Source organism: Trachurus trachurus (genome assembly GCF_905171665.1).
Source record: "Trachurus trachurus genome assembly, chromosome: 1".
NCBI lineage: Eukaryota > Metazoa > Chordata > Actinopteri > Carangiformes > Carangidae > Trachurus > Trachurus trachurus.
The window spans coordinates 11488169-11510569 of record NC_139891.1 but is presented as its reverse complement, the minus strand read 5'-3'; the positions used below and the strand labels follow the sequence as shown (position 1 = coordinate 11510569).

General features: G+C 39.4%; 1 protein-coding gene across 1 annotated transcript in view; it reads left to right on the top strand.

The window, feature by feature from the left end:
• Positions 1-22401, top strand: part of sgcz (sarcoglycan zeta) — a gene marked incomplete at both ends in the record, with an annotated part of 373691 nt that overhangs the window by 311513 nt on the left and 39777 nt on the right. Inside the window, 2 exons of the mRNA XM_083984150.1 lie at positions 8034-8156; positions 9128-9200. Of these exons, the coding sequence (XP_083840276.1) occupies positions 8034-8156; positions 9128-9200 (196 nt within the window). The remainder of the gene's footprint in view (positions 1-8033; positions 8157-9127; positions 9201-22401) is intronic.

Here is a 22401-nt window from a genome sequence, read left to right as displayed (position 1 = left end):
ATATTCACTCTACTGCTCTGTTTTTAGGGTGCTTTCTCACCTGTAGTTAACATCATAATCCAAAAATGCATTGTTTCATTGTTTGAGACTAGACGATTAGTAAATATGAAAACATACAGACTGACAGGATGCTCAGTCTATGATTGAGTGTCATGTCCTTCATCATCAGCTCACCATTAGGATCCAGAGCAGGTCATGCTGCACATACCTCAAATACTTCTCATTTATATTATCTACTGGCACTTACAGCTCAGAGGGAAACAACACATTTTAAGCATTATTAGGCTGCAGGTAAATAAAGATAATAAAAGACACATCAGCAAATGGTCTGTTTGCTTTTAGAGCCCAGTCTGCTCTTTTCACACATGCTCTGCACAGGGGTTTAAGTTAACAAAGTTGTGTTGTTGTTGACCAAATGCTTTGTGCAATGTTTTTCCTCTCTTGTCTCTGGCTTAGTCCACTGTAACAGGCAGGTGTTTCTGTGAACATTTCACAGCATATTACTATATTATTATATTATTTACAAATAAAAGCACAAGTAAATCATGACTGAATTAATCATTGTTGTTGGATTGCTGGGCTCTCTGTATCAAGCACACAACATACTGACTTCAGATCACAGTTCAGGGGCTTTATTACAAAAAGTGGTTATCATTTGGTACACAAGCAGGCGATCCAATCAGGCAGAGGTATCAAAAATGTCAGACAGAATCTAGAACCAAAAACTCAAGCACGAGTCAAAACACACAGAACACAACTCAAGACAATAACTGACAGGGGAAATAACGAGACACAGGTGAAACACATTAAGGTGGGGACAGTAATCAAGCCAAAAGGAGTAAAGATAACTGGAATAACCAAGGAACAGGACAAGACAAAATGACCAAAATAAAACAGGCAAAACATTCAAACCCTGCCACTCTGTGTACCCTCTAGTTCTTCATGAATATGAGATAAAGGTGGGGACTTAAAAAATGACAACCTTCACATGAAAATTCATAGGCAAAAATTAAAATTCCATATTAAAACACATTTCACTTTATTTTAAAACTTCTCAAAGAAGAGCAGATCTTTGGGGATTATAGTTTTAACACTGTGATAAAGTTTGATCGTGTAGATACATAAAGACATGAGTTTCTTTCTCACACACATTTCAGATCAAAGCAATTGAGAGTACCACTGCAGTGCATTAAATGCGCATAAAATTACTGCATAAAGAAGAGACGTTTCACCACTGCAGAAATGACTAGAAATAACAGTCAACAACTTTGTTTCTATAAGTTCTGGTGTGACCTGACTGTTTAAGCAGATGTGTTTAGCTGCCAACAGAGGTGTGTAACGTGACGGCTAGAAATTAACCCGTGGCTGCAGCCTGAAATGAGTGGGCAAAGGTGAAGAGAAAATGTGTTCATTTTCTCAAATCAAATGCAGTGTTTATGAACATGGTAATACACCCAGAACAGTGTTGCAGCATTACAATTCTTGTGATATCTGCACTTGAGTGACTCAGCAGACTCGAGCTTGTGTTAGATGCAGGAGACTGTACATTTAAATGTTTCTGACTCACCACCTCAGTCACATGCACGATGCCATTATGCTTGTTCTCTCACAATGTCTTTCTCCAGCATATCTCTTCATTAGAGAGATATTCTAAAACCTTTGCGTGACTGTAGGCTCCTGCTGAGGGAGGCACTCGTGACAGCAGAGCAGATCCTGTCAGGAAGTGATTATTTAAATCAGTGCATCAGTTAACATGTCTGCCTAACGAGACCTCCTGTTGTTATTGGCGACAGCAGAGTTACAGTGGGAGAGGCGTTTGTTGGAGCAAATTAATTGACCAAAGGCATGTAATCTACATGGAATCAATGTACTACCTGCAGACTGATAATAAAATGAAGAAAAAAATGAGATACAATTTTCTTTTACAGGACAAACTGCTAGTCATGCCGATGACAACTTCACAGTGTGGAATGTGTACAATGACAGGACGTATTTAATGCAATGAAAGTTATGTCATCTAAAAGTGACTAAATTTGATTAGGTTTGTGGTGCAGTTTTGATATTTTATGCTTTTCATGCTTTATTTTTTTCATTGTTGTCAGTTTTAAAAGATATAAAGAACAAACATTTCAAAAGTGACTAGCTATAATAAGCCTTTCTTCCATTTCGCACTTTAGAGGATTACTGACTGACACATCAATTAGAACAAAACTCCAAAAAGTTTTACAGCACAAAAACAAAAAGACGTCATCAAGTGAACACATCTGATGTGTAATTTTCCATTGCCGCAACACATCACTGTTCATTTCCTTAAAGTGAAACTACTCAGCCGACATGTCTCTCCCAGCCGTCTCTCCCCACTGTGTCAGAAAGTGGAACAATCTTTTGAAACTAATAACTTCTGGCTATTTTGCTCATGTTGTTGCTGCTTCTGTTAATTCACACATACACATACAGAGGAGCTCTAAATGTCTTTTTTCTTATTTAATGCTGTGTTTCAACCATAGGCACTATTCTTACATAATGACACGCAGAGACCTTTCTACTGCAGATAGTTTGGCCATTTGTACCTCATACAACCCTACTTCAAAAAAGCTGAACTACTGTATCCCTTTAAGCTACATGATAGGCTACAATGAAAAAGGAAGGGAAATACGTTTTTCTATCAAACTTTTTATGGACTGTTTTTTTCTATCCCACCACGATCAATATATATTGTTATCGAATTATTGTCCAGGCCTAACGTGTACACATACTTTCTCCCATTTCACTCAGACTGCATATTTCCAGGCTCTTGCCATTGTTGCTCATTTCCTGCTGTTTCAGAATCTCAACATCTCCACTGAGAAGACAAGAAGAATATTTTGTGTGAATAAACACAAAATATTCTGAACATAAATCTCTGAAAAAAAAGAAAGAAATGCTGACCTGCACCCATGTTGGAAATCTGCACTATGAGCTGTATTATGTGACAAGAGCTGAACACCCAGAGAAAACTTACTGGATGTCTGAGACAGCAACCAGCACAGCACATCTCCAATTTAAACCAGCTCCACTCTCTCTTCATCTCGGCTTCTTAACGTAAACCCTCATTTTCAATTCCTCCATTTGCCCCATCACCATGCTGCTGCCAACTGTCACACACACACACACACAACAACACTCCTACAGAAAAATCTCGATTGCTTTTTTACACCGTCAGTGTAGGAGTCAGAGGCTTAAGAAAGGGAGGGATAGACGGGATAAAGGTAAAGAGAGATGAGAAAGGGAGCTTAATCCCAGATTGATGGCTGCTAATAAAGTTTGATTATGACGGACAAGGCCTTCCGGGTTCCTAACTGACACTTGTAATAGGCTGGGAGCCCAGAGAGTGAAGGAAGGCGATGGACGAGAGTCCTTTCTTTTGCCTCAGCAGGTTTGGAAAAGTGGTACATCACTGTCCAAATCACAAAATGAAAGCAACGTGGATGAACAACAGGCAAACTGCCACTGTGACCGTGGTGCTTAATTTGGCAACTTTGTCAGTAGATTTATCAACTTTCCAGACCTCCCTGCCAACCTTTACTTGACAAGCCACCAGCAACAAATCTACTGAGATTTTTCAGCTGTTTGGAACAATGTCAATGTTTTGTCTATGCCAGCAATTGGTCGCAAGTAATAGCTGAGGCTGTAGTGCACTGCTTGTTTTTAGAAATCTGATACAACAACTACAAACCTCCACTAACAATGGCAACACTAGCAATTAGATGCAAATTTTAGTTGTTTTTTTTTCATGTGTTTTAGTTCAGTTTGGACAACCTGACATATGGTCCAATGGGATGGTAATGCTCCTCTGATTGTGCTGTGTAAGACACTAATTGTTGCCCCTTACACAAAAAATCAGCTTCTTTTCGAGTTATTCTGCCACCTTAAAATCTGAATAATGATCGCTCAATCACCCACTTTATAATCAACTAGTGTGAATCCAGTGCAGCAAATCTTAAGATGGCAACATGGTCAGTTTTAAAATAGAAAAAAATGAATAAATAAAACACAATCAACTTCACAATAAAACACACAGTAGGCCTACATAAAAGCAACATGAGACAAAAAGTAAAGATTAAATATTTAGCAGCCATGCCAGTGAAACATTTAAAACTATTCAAAAGATAAATTGCTATGCCCAAGATGGAATAAAGGATAATGCAGTTTTAACACTGCAGCTTTACCTTTACTGCTCTGAATGTACTGTACCCTGGGGGATATTTAATCAAGATAAAGATTGCTATGGTAAGAGATATAAGCATGTAGTTTAGCTACAACATTTACTTTCCCACTAATGGGATCATGGGTATTTTTCATCTTTTGTGTTGAGGGACATCCCTAAAGAATAATATGAAATACAGTGGTGATTGAACCTGTTGTAGTGTAATATCCCTTATTACACGGCTCTATTGAATGCTGTTCTCTGATTGGTCCAGCGCTGCGTTCTGTGGTCCATTATTTCTGAATAATGACCGTCGTCAAGTATAACAGACCGTTGCTAGGGACGCCAATGATCAGCGCAGCACAGAAAAGAGAAACTATGCAGGATATTTACCTTATGTTTCATTTTTACCATCATTAAACAGCTTCGGACTAATAGTGTTAGATAAATTACTTCTAACTTGTTACAAGGAGAATGGAGGCTCCTTCCTCATCGTGGCTGGAAACCAAACCTGCTGATCAGAGCCTCTTGACCCGGTGTCACAGCTCTCCTCTCGTCTCGGTGCAGCTGGCACCGCGGCTCCGCGACACAAACGCACCCCGTAAACAGTAAAGTTAATCTCTTGTTTATGACAGATACGACTACACACAATACACACATTTTAACATGTGTATGGTAATCCATCGATCCACTGATTGATTATCAAAGGCTTCAAATGCACGACCGGGAGGAGGCTCAGCAAAACAGCGGAAGTAACCGGTCTTGCAGATTCGCTAAATGCAATTTTAAATCGATGAAAGTCGTATTTTGGTCAACATTATGTTTCAAATTAATTATTTCACTCGTAAACCGTGTAATAAGCGGGATAATGTACAGTTGGTCGGTTGTTATGGAGAAATAAACCCCTTCATGTTGAATGAAACCCCTCCGCTTCGCGTCGGGGTTCCATACAACCTGTCGGGGTTTATTTCTCCATAACAACCTCCGAACTATACATTATCCCTTACTTATTACACGGCTCTATTGAATGCTGTTCTCTGATTGGTCCAGCGCTGCGTTCTGTGGTCCATTATTTCTGAATAATGACCGTCGTCAAGTATAACAGACCGTTGCTAGGGACGCCGATGATCAGCGCAGCACAGAAAAGAGAAACTATGCAGGATATTTACCTTATGTTTCATTTTTACCATCATTAAACAGCTTCGGACTAATAGTGTTAGATAAATTACTTCTGACTTGTTACAAGGAGAATGGAGGCTCCTTCCACATCGTGGCTGGAAACCAAACCTGCTGATCAGAGCCTCTGACCCGGTGTCACAGCTCTCCTCTTGTCTCGGTGGCACCGCAACTCCGCGACACAAACGCACCCCGTAAACAGTAAAGTTAATCTCTTGTTTATGACAGATACGACTACACACAAGTATCTTAACACGTGTATGGTCATCCATCGATCCACTGATTGATTATCAAAGGCTTCAAATGCACGAACGGGAGGAGGCTCAGCAAAACAGCGGACATGACCAGTCTTGCAGATTCGCTAAATGATGCAATTTTAAATCGATTAAAGTCGTATTTTGATCAATGAATGTTTCAAATTAATTATTTCACTCGTAAACCGTGTAATAAGCGGGATAATGTATAGTTGGTCGGTTGTTCCATACAACCTGTCGGGGTTTATTTCTCCATAACAACCTCCAAACCATACATTATCCCTTACATGATGCACACAGTCCAGTTTTCTCTCGTATAGCGAAGATGTTGCATGCATCTCATCCCCATTGTCTAAATCAGAGAGGAATGCAGTTTTCTTTCTGGTGTGGAATGGTTTCTTTTGGTTCTTGCCATTCTGTCCCCTATTCTGTTGTCAGTTTGTGACACTGTTCCCTGCTGGTTTGCAATGCTTTGCCTGTTTTGCCTTTCGGTTATGAACTATCAAATATTGTCAACTCCAATAAACCCTAATGTGCTACACAGCTAGAAGCTAACCCTGTGTGTAAATATTCTGAAGTGATCTGAATTCTCCCAACTTGGTTAGGATGTGAATAATAATAATAAAAAAATGGATGAATGTTCCACTGACAAATGGAATGAGCATCAAACACCTTTTGTTGGTCCTTTGGTGAGGGTCCTTTTTACTGTCTGTCTGTTTTCATATTGTACTTTTGGAGCATGCACGTTCCATGTGCCTCTGTGAAAATAGAGGTGGATATAGAATGGATATACAATTAGTATTGTTTAAAAAGGAATTTCTCTTGATAAATTTGTAACCTCCTTAAAGGGATAGTTCACCCTAGAATGATATTTCGCTCATTATCTACTCACCCTCATGTTGACTAAGGGCTGGAAGAATTATCAGAGTCCACCGTCCCTTCTCTGAGTTACAGGGGGTCTCGGCGTAGCAGTGCATTTCAATGCAACGGTTGCAAAGGGACACCAGAGCTCTTCGTAAAAAAACACACACAAAAAAACATCCAAATACCTCCATGATGCTCGTATGTAATGTCCGTCTTGTGCTGAAGCCCCAAATTGCGTAATTGTCCCGAAAAAAATTAAATAAGTCTATATTTTAAGCTTGTTTGTAGCGGAAGCTTCTCGAAGCTCCTCTTCCTGGTCCGTCCAAATCTCACGTGATTTGCGCCGGCGTCAGTGCGGTTACTGCGAATCACGCGATATTTGGACGGACCAGGAAGAGGAGCTTCGAGAAGCTTCCGCTACAAACAAGCTTAAAATATAGACTTATTTAATTTTTTTCGGGACAATTACGCAATTTGGGGCTTCAGCACAAGACGGACATTACATACGAGCATCATGGAGGTATTTGGATGTTTTTTTGTGTGTGTTTTTTTACGAAGAGCTCTGGTGTCCCTTTGCAACCGTTGCATTGAAATGCACTGCTACGCCGAGACCCCCTGTAACTCAGAGAAGGGACGGTGGACTCTGATAATTCTTCCAGCCCTTAGTCAACATGAGGGTGAGTAGATAATGAGCGAAATATCATTCTAGGGTGAACTATCCCTTTAATGCTCTCTCAGAAAGAGTATTTTCATAAGAGATTGAAACAGAGTGCATTGTTCAAAATATTGTCTTCAGTATATTATAACTTTGCTCTCTCAAACTGCATTTTTCTACAAAGAATATTTTTGTCCTGAAGGTAAATAGCATGGAGGGAAATGTTATTTAACTTAAAAGTTGTAATTCTCAAAGTATGAGCTTCAGCCATTAGGCAGCCCTGTCTAATTACTGTATGTCCTCTTACCAAGTACCTGCTTACATCTCACTTTACATGTCACTTTCGTTGTAATAGAGACCATTGCCCAACACACTTTTTTTTAATTTCTTTTAATTGCTGATTGGTTCAAATCTATGGAATAATGAACAATTCTTATTATTTTAGGCCTCGCTGATGTAAAAGGATTGTACATAATTGACCCTTGAAAGCTGCTGAAACAGTTGTCTTACTGAGAGAATATATTTTCCTCTTGCTTCTATTTGTTTTTCTTTTTTCAAAAACATTTTGACAACAATACAATTATTGAAGTTAGTTAAAGTTTTTAATATTTTCTGCTCATTGCACATACTGTACACAGCAGCTTGGCCCACACTTCTACTAGATTATGTGTAAGCAAAAATCCCCTAAGACCTCCTCTGATACTGCAGTGGTGTCACACCAAGACACATTTTCGAATTGCAGGGGTGGAGAGTCCAAAGCCCTCTGTGGTCATTCTGGATAAACCTTCATTCACTAATAATTCTGTAAGGAGCTTTGGAAAATACATCTGCCTGATGGCACACTGTGTGCTTTCAACTTTAACCCTCTCCTACTCTCTTCACACTCTCTTTCTCTCAGGTTCCGAGATGGTGGAGGCTCAGTGTCAGAGGTTTGAGGTGAGGAGTGCAGATGGAGAGACTGTTCTGTTCTCTGCTGATGAAGAGGAGATCAGCATCGGCACTGAGAAACTCAGAGTCACAGGTACGAGTAGCCTAAGCACACCGAGTACAACACATGCTGTAACCATAATTTAATATTGAATATCATCAAAACAACAGGGTAAAACTATAAATGGATGTGAATTATTCCACATACAGTGCATACTGTATATTATACAATGTATAGGCAACTTATAGATCACCTTAGAGGTCATTGATTTGACAATCTGAGATTTATTCTCTGCAATAATGTGGGAGTTAATTTGACAATTACTGTTATTAATTCTGGCAGACACAGCGGTGCAGAATCACAGGGTTCATTTCTGTTAACTAACAAGATTACTTAAGGACACACATAGTTTACACTACACACACACACAATATAAGCTGTGAGAGTGCCTTTGATGAGTGCAGACAAACCAGGCTCGGGTCAGCAAGCAGAGTACTTTTTAACTGAACTGAGAAAGAGGCTGGACCAGGAGAGATACAGTAAGAACAAGAGAGAGGAAAAGGTCTGAGAAAATCCAAGTGAGTGTAACTGCAGAAAAAGGAACAAAGCAATTTAAATTAAATCAAAAGAAAAAAAACTAAAACTTGAGATGTAAAAATTGCCCTTTGATCCACTCCGATATATTTTTTTCTTTCTTTCTCATTTACTTATTTTCTGAAATGAGAGTGAGAAATGCAAGTAGATGTGTGTTGTGTCTTTGTGTATCTGTGTGTGCTCTTGCACATCTCTGTGCATCTTCTGTCAGTAGTTCTGTTATTTTTCATTTTTCATGAACATATATAATATGCACAAACATGTTACCCGTGAACGTATTTACTGCGACTGGGAACAATGTTGAATCTGAACATAATTTGTATGACACAAGGAAGATCCTGTGTCACGCATTTTAAGTGCCTGCCACAGCTCCAAGAATAGAGGTATGATGCAATATTGTGCAGGCTTCTACACAAAAGACGTGTATGATTTATTTTCCTCCCTTTCATCCACTCTTTTTCTGTCTCCAGGGAATGAAGGTGTGGTGTTCAGTCATTCTGTAGAGACGTCACATGTAAGGGCCGAACCCTTCCAGGACCTAAAGTAAGTGCTCCAAATCATTGTCTACGTATGTACATTTAAATGTGTATGTATGTGTGAGAGAAGCAGTCTGCCACATTGGTTCCCTCGTTGTGGTAGAATATTTATGAAGTATATGTTTTCATAAATAATTACAGAGAGAGTGACAACACAAATAACAATTTAGGCAACAGTGTGTTATGTAAAACATGCTGCGTTAGCTCACAAGCCAGTCCTGTGGTGTACTGTGCTCATGACTCAGAATTAGCTCATTACAGAAATAGGTGTATATATCTAGTGGTATATGCATTTTAATACATTCAAACATGAGTTTACTGCCTTCATTAGCTGTATGGTTAATGCAGTTTGCATCAGAGCAGGTTGTTTTAAACTGATGACCACTAATGAGGAGAGAAAGTCTGTTCAAGATGACAGTAACCTTTGATTTTTACAAGTAGAGCAGAAAATAGACAGTACTGTATACGAAATGGAGTACTTGTGACCACAGCTCATCAGTGATGCTTATGTAAGGCTCAGACTGATCAAATGTTGCCTCCAATAACGGCATGTGAAACTGCTGGTTTCTCTATCGGTGCATCAGCTAACCATGTTTATGTATGTGTGTCTTCTCCTCATTCCCTCTCCTGGAGTGTGTTGTGGGTGTCTTTTAGGGGCATATGAAGTTCCTTAATTACTAATGTCTCAACCTCATTTGGGTATTGTCAGACAGGATTAAGCTGAAGAGGCCTTTGGCCAGAGAGGAAAACACAAACAGAGAGGCAGGAAAGGAGAGAGTTGGGGAAGGGGAAGACAAAGAAGTTATAAGTAATGGTGGAAACCAGGATGCACTGTACGTTATGTGCAGTAGTAGAGAACAAGATGTAACGATGAGATGTAAAGGACTGAATAAAGGGAGGAAAAAAAATACACTAAGATGAGATATTAAACAGGTCACATAGAAGAAGAAGCGGGGTTGGGGGAAAGGTGATGAGGAGGAGAATCAAAAGATGGAGAAAAGAGAAGAGGGGAGGGCAGAGGAGGGTGACAGAGAGACAAAGAGAGGATGGGATGGAAGTTAGCATATAGAATAGATTAAATCGACCTGGCTCCTGCAGTGACATTGACTCATAGCAGCAATGTGACATGGCAAAAATATGAATACATTCAGGGTGTTCAACAGTTTCTGTCTGTTTTTGAGACAAGTGGAAAATATAGAGAAGTTCAAAGCAAGAATTTAAGTATAAGAGCAGTGGTGAACAAAAAGACTTTTAAGATCTGTGTCTTTAGAAAGACACCTGGTGAGACAGTGTTTAGGCTAGGATGACACCACATGACATGCCAGCCAGCCTTTATGAATTTTTAAATAAGGGGGATTGTTAAGACAGCGCTGATTGCTTGCTACTCTTCATGAGTGTTTAGTGTCTTTATTCAATCATGCATTTAATCAGTTTGCATCAAGCACAGCAGCAGCACCGTCAATGGCATCTTCATCTTTAAAACATTCACAGACACTGTTGTAGAGTTCCTGTTGAAGCTAATTTTCCTTTCATTTTATTACATTGAGTAATTTGCCTGCTCAAGGTGAATGTTAGCTCACTCAAGTGGCTGTTTGACTTTTTTTCCGCATTGCCTATAGTAAGTGAAGGCTGTGTCCTCCAGCGTGTTCATTCTTTCAGTCGGCATGTATTCATGCAACCTTAAATCTTGTTCTTCACGTTTTCTAAGCAGTGTTTTGTATGCACTGTATGACAATTACAACTAAGAGGTGCCACAGTGGCTCAGTAAACCTCTTTCTTGTGATTGCCAAATCCTAGGTTTGAATCCAGCTTGGGACTTTTGTCACATGTCTTCATTCTATCTCATTCCCCAGTATTCCCTTTTCTTCTTGTGTTATGATTCCAAACAGTAACCATTGAAGAAAAAGAAAGGAGAAATGTGTCAGACATGAAATAGGATTCAGAAAAGGGAGATGAAATGACTTGACACACAGGTATGGGATCATTGGGCAGAGATAGACAAGCGGATGGTTGAAAGCAAAACAAAATGGGTAGTAGAGGAAATAGGACCTCATGCGTGCTGAGGGATCAAAGGAGCAGAGGACAGGAGAGGACTGGGTGTGGGGATGGAGTGGTACAGAAAGAAGGACGAGCGAGAACATTGGGTCAATGGACAGGTCAGCAAAGATTCATAAGTCGATGAAACCTGTGGTGGAGGCCGAGGCTGAAGAAAAGAAAGGAATCGCTACAGTGACTGGTGTTATAAACTCAACCCAGCATATACAGTACTTACATTCTTGCTGTTTGGATTTTCATCAGTTGTAACTGAATTTACTCAAGTCACGTGTGGCCATGAGGATCAAAATATTGGCATTCTGATTAGTTGATAACCTGCCCTACCTATTCTATCCTTTTATTTACAGTCTTACAGTCTATTTACAATCTATGGTTAAAACCCCACACACAGCATCTATATGAATACATCAGGGACAGAGTATCGTAAATAAAGAGAAACCTACACTGACCTCTACACAGCAACACCGATTGTAGAGTTAATGAAAAGCACAGAAAAATAACACTGATAAAAAAAAAGGTGATTACATGGTTCAATTCTTTCCCCTTCTCTGTTGTCAGTCATTAGCTGTTAAATGGAAGGAAAAGAAACAGTCTGAAGAGTAGTCATTATCATGTTTTTTTGTTTGTTTGTTTGTTTTTTCAGGTGTAATTGAGGCTTATTTAAAATAAATTGATATTACTTATAGAGATGGTATCAAGAAAAGGAAAATGTAGGGTCTATTTGCAATTCACCAGATTGTTTTTCTCTCAAGATTTTAATTTCCGGGTTTCTCTCTATCTTTCCATCTAGCTGTACTTTTCTCATCTAACCTTTGTTCTCATCTCTGCTTTCTAGTTAGCATTTTCCATCCTTCCTCTTCTCTCTAGTGATGAAAAGTAGAGTGGAGAAAAAAGGAGGGAAACAATGAAAGATTGATGGCACACACACTGTACACACATGATATCGTACAGGTCAAGAAATTCCATCATCATAAAAGCCATACTTATGTTATAACTTCAGCAGATGAATACATTTTCTTTCTTTTTGCTATTGCACATAGTGATCTTCATGTAATGTGGCATTGTTGTATGCTGAGAACAGAATTAACAATACAACATACTGGAAAAAACAAATTAAATGATTGGATTAGACACTTAACTGTAAAGGGACTACGAGGAGTTTTGGAAAGCAAAGTGTTTTCACTACATTTCGCATGAGCCTCCGCACGCACAGTGAAAGCATTTGCTAAGAATGTTTTCTTAAATTAAGAACGAAAGTCAGAGGTTCGAAGACAATCAGATACCTTCGTAGTTCCAACCATAAACGATGCCAACTAGTGATCCGGCGGCGATATTCCCATGACCCACCGGGCAGCGTCCGGGAAACCGAAAGTAGGAAATGCTGGGCTAGTTGACCACTAAATAATAATATCAAAAAAACTATAAAGACAAAACTATTTATCGAAAATGGACCCTTTAAAAGTGTGGGTAACGTTGATTCATCCACATTAATATGATACTCTTTTATAACCAAAAGCAAACTCCTCGGGGTCTCTTTAACATCAACGTATATCGGGGCGGTGTTTCGCTCAGTTGATAGAGCACCTGCCCCATGTGTTGAGGCCGGTTCGAATCCTGCGTCGAGCGTCCCTATCCTGCGTGTCATTCCCCCCCTCTCTGCCATTTCCTGTCTCTCTCAACTGTATCACATAAACTCTCAACTGTATCACATAAAGGCAAAAAAAACATCAATGTATATTTGAGCAACCACAGACTTGATGGCATGTTGAATGTGCAGAATAAGCACTTGACGACTCTAGTACTGAATTTGAATTTCCTGTAGAACATGCACTACAGTACCAAAACCAAAACAAACATGCATGCATTTGTATTTGAATAGTTTGTTTTCTCTTTGTGTGACTGAGTCAAAGTAATGGTAGCTATAGGCAGGTAATGTTATGTGCCAATCGCAGAGACCAGAGCTGGAGTGACAATTTCTATCCATATTGGTTGTTTGAAAAGCTTTGAGAATGTTACCATTGATAGTAGATGTGACAGAAGTGTATGACACATGAATAGACAGCACACTGTTTCACAACTGGGTTATAGAAGCACAGGAACAAAATGCTCACCAACCTGCTTTCCAGAGAACACTCTAGGACGATATATCATGCATTTTCAAAGTCTCTGGTGTGATCACTGTGAGCCACGTTCACACTTTTCTGCTTTTTTCTTCCTCTTTTTTTTTTGTCGAACTGATTTTCCTCTTTAAAGTGCACAGGGAGAGGCTGGGAGGCAGAGGAATAGTGGTCGCTTTGGAAAAGTGCTGTGGCTGGCATCATTTTAAGAAACAGAGTTCAACATCTTAGACATGCATTCATGACAGGGACTGACTAATAATGTTAAAAAAGAAACTCAGACTCACAATACAAAGGCAGTCAACAACAACAACAACAACAACAAATGGATGAAAGTGCTGTAGGAAAGTTGGTAGTCTAAATGTTTAGGGAGGTGAAGCTGGTACAGTTAACTGATTGCAGCAGTGGGTCACTTTGATAATAAAGCTGCTTTTCATTGTCAGCAGCCTTAGGTAAACAAAAAGTTCCCACATACAAGGATGACAAATTAACTGTATACTTAAAGGGCCAAAATATTTGCCTGAGTGAAAAGACAACAGAAAAACAGGTTTAGTGTTAGGCTTTTCAGACAATAACACACTGCAGGATTGAAGAGCTTCTGTTGTATCAACACCTCCTGAAATGCTTGAATCAGTCCCAGCTCACATCAATCAGGACAAAAATCATCTTTGCACAACTGATGTATTTGACCAAATCAAAGACAATCAAGCAACAAACAGACCTTCAAACATGTCCCCTGTTCTCTTTAAGGTACTGCATATTCTTTGTTTGTTGACTGTGTGTATCCCCTGTGATTTCTGGCTCCAACTTCAGGTAATCATCAATATTTATGGCTTCCTTAACTCAGAGACTAAACCTTGATTTGTATTGTTGTTCCTTGCGTTTTTTTGTTTTCGAGACCTGATGTCCTTTGTTTGTTCCAAACGCCTATTTTCCTTTTTCTGATCTAACGCACTCGTGACACTGATCAACAGATTGCCAGTATCTTAGAAATTCATCACTGGCATGTTTTAGTCAACCACATTCTTTTTTATCTGTTGTTCCATCTTCTATTCACCTCTACTGTTTCATTTATTTCACGGTTTGCTATCTTCTGCTTTGATTTGCTCACATTTTACTGTGATGTGATTTTTATACAGACAACAACGTCCGTCTTTGTTGCTGCTGTTCTTATCATTGTTATAATGGGGGGCATCAAGTTTTGTCCACAATTCTTGAAATTAGAGAGAAGTTGAGGAGAGGATAGCAATGAGTTCACTGAAGATACTGTGAGACAAGGAGAATGTCTTGGTGTTTCAATAAAAAACAAGAATTATTTTTTGTGAGTGACAAGTTTCCTGAAATCACTCGATAAACACTGACAGCAAGCTGCCAAATGTGTAGACAGAGACCAAGGTAAAAAGGGACGAGTGGCTGGAAAGCTAGATTGACAGTCAGTCAGGCAGCCAGACAGATTTCATGGTTTTGTAATTTTCATACTTTAAATTTAAATCCTATTTTAGTACTGTCTTTACTTGCTAATCTCCAAAGTTGTCTTTTTGTGACCATCTTGGTGTTTTGGTACCACATTTCCAAAAAATCACTTGTCCATCAAGTAGTAATGAGGTACAGATTTTCTGTTGATTAATTCAAGGTTCTTTTTGTATTAGTTTTCCTCTTATCTATGTCAGTTTCCCAAATATAAGAGGAAAACTAACACTGGAAATACAAGTTCCAGTATATTTCAACGCATAAAAACCACTGAAGAACACCTCATCTTATTGTAAGCTTCAGGCAGCAAAAGTTTAAAGAGAGAAAGGTCAAAAAGGAAATGGAGTCCAGCTTATCTGTCTTGCCTTTTAGCACAGTTACTGGCTCAAAGGGGCTCAACAGGATCATGTTAAATAATGGGACAATGAGACCTTTTCCTTCAGCTGTGCAAGTAAAACTTTCTGAAGAAGTTAAGTGAGGGGGGAAATAGATATCTTTGGTAGAACCACAAAAGAAGACGATGAATTTGCTGTGGGGAAAAAAGACAGATGAAAGATACAATATCACAAAAAAGTGGAAAATCTAAAGAAGCACAATACTGAAATCAAGTCTTAGAGTTTAGGCAGTGTGACAATACATAAAGAGAAGAATACATAAAGAGAAGACGAAATGCCGACCTGTGCCATATGGGCACCAGCAATGCAAAAATAACTGCAGGGGAAAGCACTATTTCAACAGGGGGACGAAAATCAATCAACAATCATCTCTCCAGAAAGTTTGAGCTGTCTCACATAGCAACAACATCATCATGCTGATGCTAGCGGACACAGGGTTACCTCGGGTCTTTAAATTCATCTGATGCCTGGGTCCACAGGAGAGAGAAAGAAGCTGCTGCACAGTCAATATCTCCATTTCTATCCACTGTTTCATCCTCTTATCCCTCCCTCTTTGCCTTTTCTTCCTCTATCCAAGTCTCAGGGTCATGGGAAGGCACCCTGGGGAGTGTTAGCCCTAACACAGCCAAGGGCATCAGGGAAGGATTTGTGCTCCATGACCCTTCCCCTTCCCATATCCCTTGCTCTAGTTCCATGTCTCTATCTGAGGATAGGTAGGACTGCAGAGATCCATCAGACTCGGGGGCATGGGAAAGGGTACAATACCGAAGTGTAACAATGAAAAAGTGGGTGAGACACACACAAATATACTAATATATTCTTTATTTCTCTGTGATTTTCACAACATATTGTTATTAGAGAAGGACAACAGAAAGATAGAGGGGCAAAATCTCTATGTAGTTCACCTACCTGTGGCTAATCTGTTTTCAAGCATTCTGTTTGAATAATTGACTGCTCAATTGTTCAAGATTTTAGAGAATATTACTAATATGAGTCAAAGGAGTGAGTTAACGTGATTTAACACAGCAATTTTGACTGTTTCTTGGAGTTGATATCCAATGCACACAAAATTTTAAAGACCTGACCTCAAGGATTTTCATCTGTCATTGGTTCCCTCAAAATCATCGGTTTGAGGGTCAGAAAAGTCATGAAAAGACTTATCTTTGATTTAATAATGACTTATTCTTGTCAACAATACACAGAGGGTGAGGGTAATGGTGAACATCTTACCAGAACCATCATTTGGATACAAATTCTGTTGTGTTTGTCTAGGCTTTTTTTTTTATTGTGTTTTAGTTCCAAATACTGTAACACCAAAATATATGAATTTATCTCGTATTTGTCCCTGTAATGGATTCACTGAGAATCCCACAGCCCCAGTTGGAGAGTCATTAGATCAACCCCAGTAACCGGCTGGGGAAAACCGGCTGGATCTGTTTTATCCAGTCAGCTGTTCCCAAGAGGAAAATTTGCAGAGCAAGGCACTAACCCACCCAAACAGAACGATGAGAGTAAGACTGAAAATGTGTGTAACCCTCAATAACTACTCCCTCAGAGTGTTTCTATTAATGAGAACATCTTTTGTGTCTTTGTCTTTTATGGTCATGTAGTTTTTTTTAATCATCATCTATGCTCAAGACCCTTCATATAAGGGGATCAAATCCTAACAGAATCAGACCTTCTTATTCACTGGCCTTGTGTGTCCGTCTCCCTCTGTTTCCATCCATATTAAACCAGATCCCATGGTGAGGTCAACCTCTGAGAGAAGCTTTGGCAGAGGCAGTTGGTCTGCCTCCATTCTTTTTTTCTTTCCATCTCATTGTCTCATCCAGTAGTCTTCAATCCTCATCCTTGGGAGTACTGCTGATTTCTCTTTGTGGGCAGGTAAATGCTGTTAATTGCATTCACCCTAGTGTCCCAGGTGTAAAACAGTACCTGATTAAAAAGCAAGAGTGATAGTCAGCGGGGCTCTGAACAGAAAGAGAAAGAGATCTATTGCTTTAAACAAATTTAAGAGCAGCCCTCTCTGCCCTCATTTCTACCACTGATCGCTCCAAACCAGCAAGTAAAAGACTGACCTTAACGTGCTTTTACTTTGCCTCTGCTTCATCCATTTCTTCCACTTTAGTTTCTTCTTAATTCTACCCCACGTAATAAATGCACAGCTGTGGTTGTCTGATTTGAGTTGGGGACTAGAAGTTGTTCTACATGTTTCTCTCTAGTAGGTCCCTAAATGGCAAGACTACTAATATGGCTTAATGGCCCTGGGTCCTTGGGGTGCTTCCAATTTAACCCAATTACAGACTGTAAAATTTTACGAGTCCATGAAGTAGAGAATGAGGAAATGATTCACCCTGTAGGCCTCCATTTTCCTCCCCTCGCTCATCCACGCATCCAACAGTTCAACTCTGAATAACTTTCCAAATGACTCAAAGTTTATGTTGAGGTCAGAATACACTTTATCTAGTTCCTTCATTTTCTTGTTGTGGTGAAAAGTATTTTGTATCATTTCTACTCAAATAGGCTAACATCCAGTGGATAGCCTACTACCAGAGAAATAAATTATGGTTATAATTCTGAGCACATGCAACTCATTATCTAGAGTATGTAAATGACTGAATGTCAGAGGTTTAACAAATACGCCAAAATGTATTGAACCTTGATATTAGGGAAGTGCACTTCACATTTGCGTTTTAATTGAGGTTACAATCCTCAAATGCCTCGAAGAAACTACACTGTGGACTGAATTAGGCCCACTTCCCACTCCTATTTTGAAGGCATCTCAGAGCAGAGTTGATATAACCAGGTTTTCATGTGAGCAGCCAGATGGAGGAGCATGGAGTGGGATCGCAAAGTACACTGCCTAATTAGCTCCAAAAAACTCAGAAGTAAGCCCGCCCCTAGCTGTTTTTTGATTAAAAAGTTGGGGTTTGTGTCAAAGTAATTGGAAATCATTAAAATTTAGAATGAGTCGCATTCTCTTTGAACTGTGCCTTTGGGAAAAGCCTCTCTTCACACTACACCACCCCTTATAGAATAGCTGTTCACTGGGATGAAGGTTTTCAACAATGTCTGCTTTTTTTGTGCCGTGGTCAACTTGATACAGGGATCGATTGCAGGTTTGAAAGAAAAAGGAACTTCAGGCATTGTTTTCAACCTTTGTTGTATCCCTCTTTTCTTTGTTCACTTCATGGTTGCAGTGTTCACCACAACCAGCACTGTCGTTAAAGCTTCAGTTGGTAACAATTCAGTCATATTTGCTGGAACTGTCAGTATATTCAGATGGTCAGACATTAAATGGGTAATTTAGGACAAAATCCAACTCCTCTGGCTCCACCTACAGCCTGTAATCGTATTTGCCAGAATCCACCGCGACCGACGATTCTCCACCAGTCAGGTAGAGGGAGCAGGAGGAGCAGCCAATCGCAGCTCCTACACGTCGTAGTAAACTGACAAAAGTGAAAGTAAAGTTTGCGACTTGGTCGGATATTTCAATACGATACACCGTCAGGTCCCTCTATTCACCTCTGTCAACCCCCCTCCCTCCACACACGCAGACTAACACAAGAAGAGTGTGTTTCATGGTGAGAGAGACGTGAGATTGTTTTGGAGTCTCCAGTTGCTATGGATACAGTACGTCTTCTGTGGGTTTGTTAATGGCTACTTTGTGTGTGTGTGCCTGCACGTGTGTGAGGTTCATAAAGGGACCTGACTGTGTATTGTCTTGGCATTTCCGACCAAGTCGAGGGGTTTACTTTCACTTTTGTCAGCTTACCAACTGTAGCTTTAAGGAATTCAAAGAGTAGCTACAGTACGTGTCTCCTACATTAATCATGCAGATTGTAGATTGAAAACCTTGTCCAATTTTAGTCCAGGATTTTGACCTAAAATGAAACCTATCGTTGTTTAAATTACACCTCACATTATTCAGTCCATTGACAACCTTTTAGTCAAGGACTGGAGATGTTGCCAATGAGGTGAACCAGAGCCATATTTGTGCTTTTTAAGCAGCCCACAGTCTCAGAGTTTGTTGTTCTGTGACTGACTTTTCGATGGGACTAATACCTCTCTTTTCATTGGTACAACAAGGACAATCGGCCCTGCCCTGCTCTGTTTTGTCTCTTATTGATTAGACACACAGGGAAATCATTGAGAACAAAAACAGACAGACTAAAGGCAAGCAAGTGGCTATGGGAACGATCCATAAGGTGTCTGAATTTCTGTTTGTTTTTTTGTGTATTTGTTAGACCATCATGTTCTGCAGATTGATGTAATAGGCCTACATTTTCCCACATGTTGACATTTGGTAATGAGGGTCATGAACTCTAAAGAGAGTCTGATATGATAATGATGTGACTGTTAGGTGTACCAGTTAAATTATTTCCCCCGTCTTGAGTGCAGTCAGTTACTGAGCATCTCAATCTGATCTGATTTTATTTTTTCTTATATGATAAAGTACATTTGGGTATAAGATAATAAATCCAATCCACCTGAGGTAAGATATACTCATTATTTAAATATTGGCATAGCCTGCATCTCACCTGATTTTTTACTTTTTGTAGGTAGATTTAAAATATTGCAAAGACAAAACTGAAGCATCCTGAAAGGACACATCAGAAACCTTAAGCCATGAGGTGGTAAGCCAAATAAACAGTTTGGAGTCTTGGGAAAACCTTATTTTTCTAAAGGCTTTTAAATGATGTGCCCATGTGAACCCTGGCTCCAAATGCTGGGTGAAATGTAAATTGCTCAGATTTTTGGTGTCAGCTAAAGTGTAACATTTCACACCAATTAACAATGTTATAGTGCACATGGTACTGTGGTAACTGTAACTAAGTCATGTTCTATTAATGTGATTTTTGCTGTTCATAGATCCACCTCATTGAACTGTATACATTGTTGCTCCGTCTGTCTGTTTGCCCATGTTGGTTGTTGGTTGTCTTTGTTAGTTATTGTTTGTCAACAGCTGTTTATCACTGAATGCTGCTGTACACATCTTGAGGGGGAATATGTGAAAATAACACCAGTAAATATTCAAAAGTCTTGCCATATTGTCACGCATCTGTTCCGTGTGTGTGTGTGTGCGTGTGTGTGCGCGCGTGTGTGCGCGCGTGTGTGCGCGCGTGTGTGCGCGTGACAGAGAGAGAGAGCTCAGCTGCCGTGTGTGTGGGTTGCAAAGATAGACGGCTGTTAATATCAGATTTTGCGACAGAGCCAAATGTTCCACTGTGGATAAAGACTATTACAAATGGCTAGAGGCTGTTTTGGCTAGACACTGAAATCACAGAAGATAAATAAAATTAGAAAACACACACACACAGATAGTCAAACACCTCATGTGCATACATACACATATGCTCCTAATCCAAACAAAGCAACAAGCAGCTCAATTGTGTTAGACTATTACTGAGAAAATCTGACTTCATGGTAGGAATTAAAGGCAAGAGAGTAAAAATAAAGTACAAATTTCACAATTTGTTGTTGGTAATAGCTGTATTACTGGCAGCTCTGATAATGGTTAATTTAGGTGAAGTTAAAGCATTTTAAACAATTTCCATCAGACCTCTTGTGGCCATCCAGTGTTCAGATGAAGATTATATTTTTATATAATTTCTACTACACAATGATGAAGACAGTGTTATTTTTTTTCTTCCATTTTTCATTGGGGAGAAAACCATGTGACACCTCCGGGACACATCAAAAGAACAGATAATGGCCTCCATTAGGCTACTGTACAGTATGTCACTTTTTTTCATCTTTGAAAAAAAGAAGGATTTCCGGGGGATTTTATCCTCAGTTCAACATAGGCTGGGACTAATGGGCAAACAAGAGGAGTGTTTATCAATAACTTAAAGTGATGAGTTAAGTAAACAGTGCATCAGACATTTTAGTTCTGAAAGTGATACAGAATTTAATCTGATGAACACAAACTGAACAAAACTTGTCGATTCCAACTTCAACTCAGATTAATATTCTAAATGATCAAAAGTTCCTCATGATTGTTGTGATGAAACTACTGTAGCTCCATTTGTTGTTGTTGTCTTAAAGGCTGGTAACTTGAAATTCTGAGCCTTAACAATCACTAAATGTAATTTACGCCATGAACAGTTAAAGTTTATAGGAAACCTATTGTCATTGTGGCTTTTTTGAATATATCTTATGAGTTTTTTTCAGATTTGATAGATGAAAATATCTATCAGCAGGTTTTTGTGACGTATATTGAAGATAGTTTAATAGGTCAGAATTCAGAGGGAGAGAGTAAAAAGCTGAAGAGAGTGGCACAAGGAAAAGTTACAGTGGTCTTGAGAGGTCAAAAATATGCAAATATTGAATTCAGAAAGCATCTTCATTCATTTCACAACACATACGCCGCAAAACAAATTACAACACAGAAGTAGTAGACTAAAAATAGTTCTAGTCAAAGCAGTGAATGAAGTGAGAGATTGGAAGCAGAGGTAGTGAGAAAAAAAAAAAAAAACATTTAAATGAGGTGGGAAGGTGTTACATTTTTACCAGCAGGACCTCCCTCTGTTTACGTAGCAAGTACTGCCAGACTCCAGCCAGGAGGCAAGCGACAGTCAGGAAGAATGAGAGAAAAAACGATAGGATGACTGTAGGAGGGCAGTCAATGAGGCAGAGACAGAGAGAAAAGCAAAGAGTTTATCTTCAAATTATGTTTGCCTCTGCAAAGGCTTTCTCTTCTCCCTTTGCAAATGCTGTCTCTCTGCATCTCCCTGTCCCTGTCTCTCTTCCTTACTCTTCCACCTGATCCCCTTCTGCATTCCCTTTGGTGTCTTCTCTTTCTGTCCACTAGGGGGAAGGTATGAACTACTCTACCTTATCACCCTTTATATCTATCTTTTGTTTTTTTGTCTGTTACTCCCTCTGTCAAGTCTCATTTCAGACCTAGAGTCCACATTTCAGGATTGTCCCTCACTGATTTGAAGACTGCATTATACTCTAACTCTGTATGTAAATCAAGAGGACAAGTCTTCTATCTCCTTTTTTTCATCAGTGTATCACTTAAATAAATCCTAAGTGATGCTTCTTCTCACTGATTTTCACAGATTCATCACTGGTTCATTTATCTGCATGTAGTACTACTATACTATACTGAGTTTGCCTTGAACAGCTTGTGTTAGAATTGACTTTTTGTGACTTATGTGAAAAC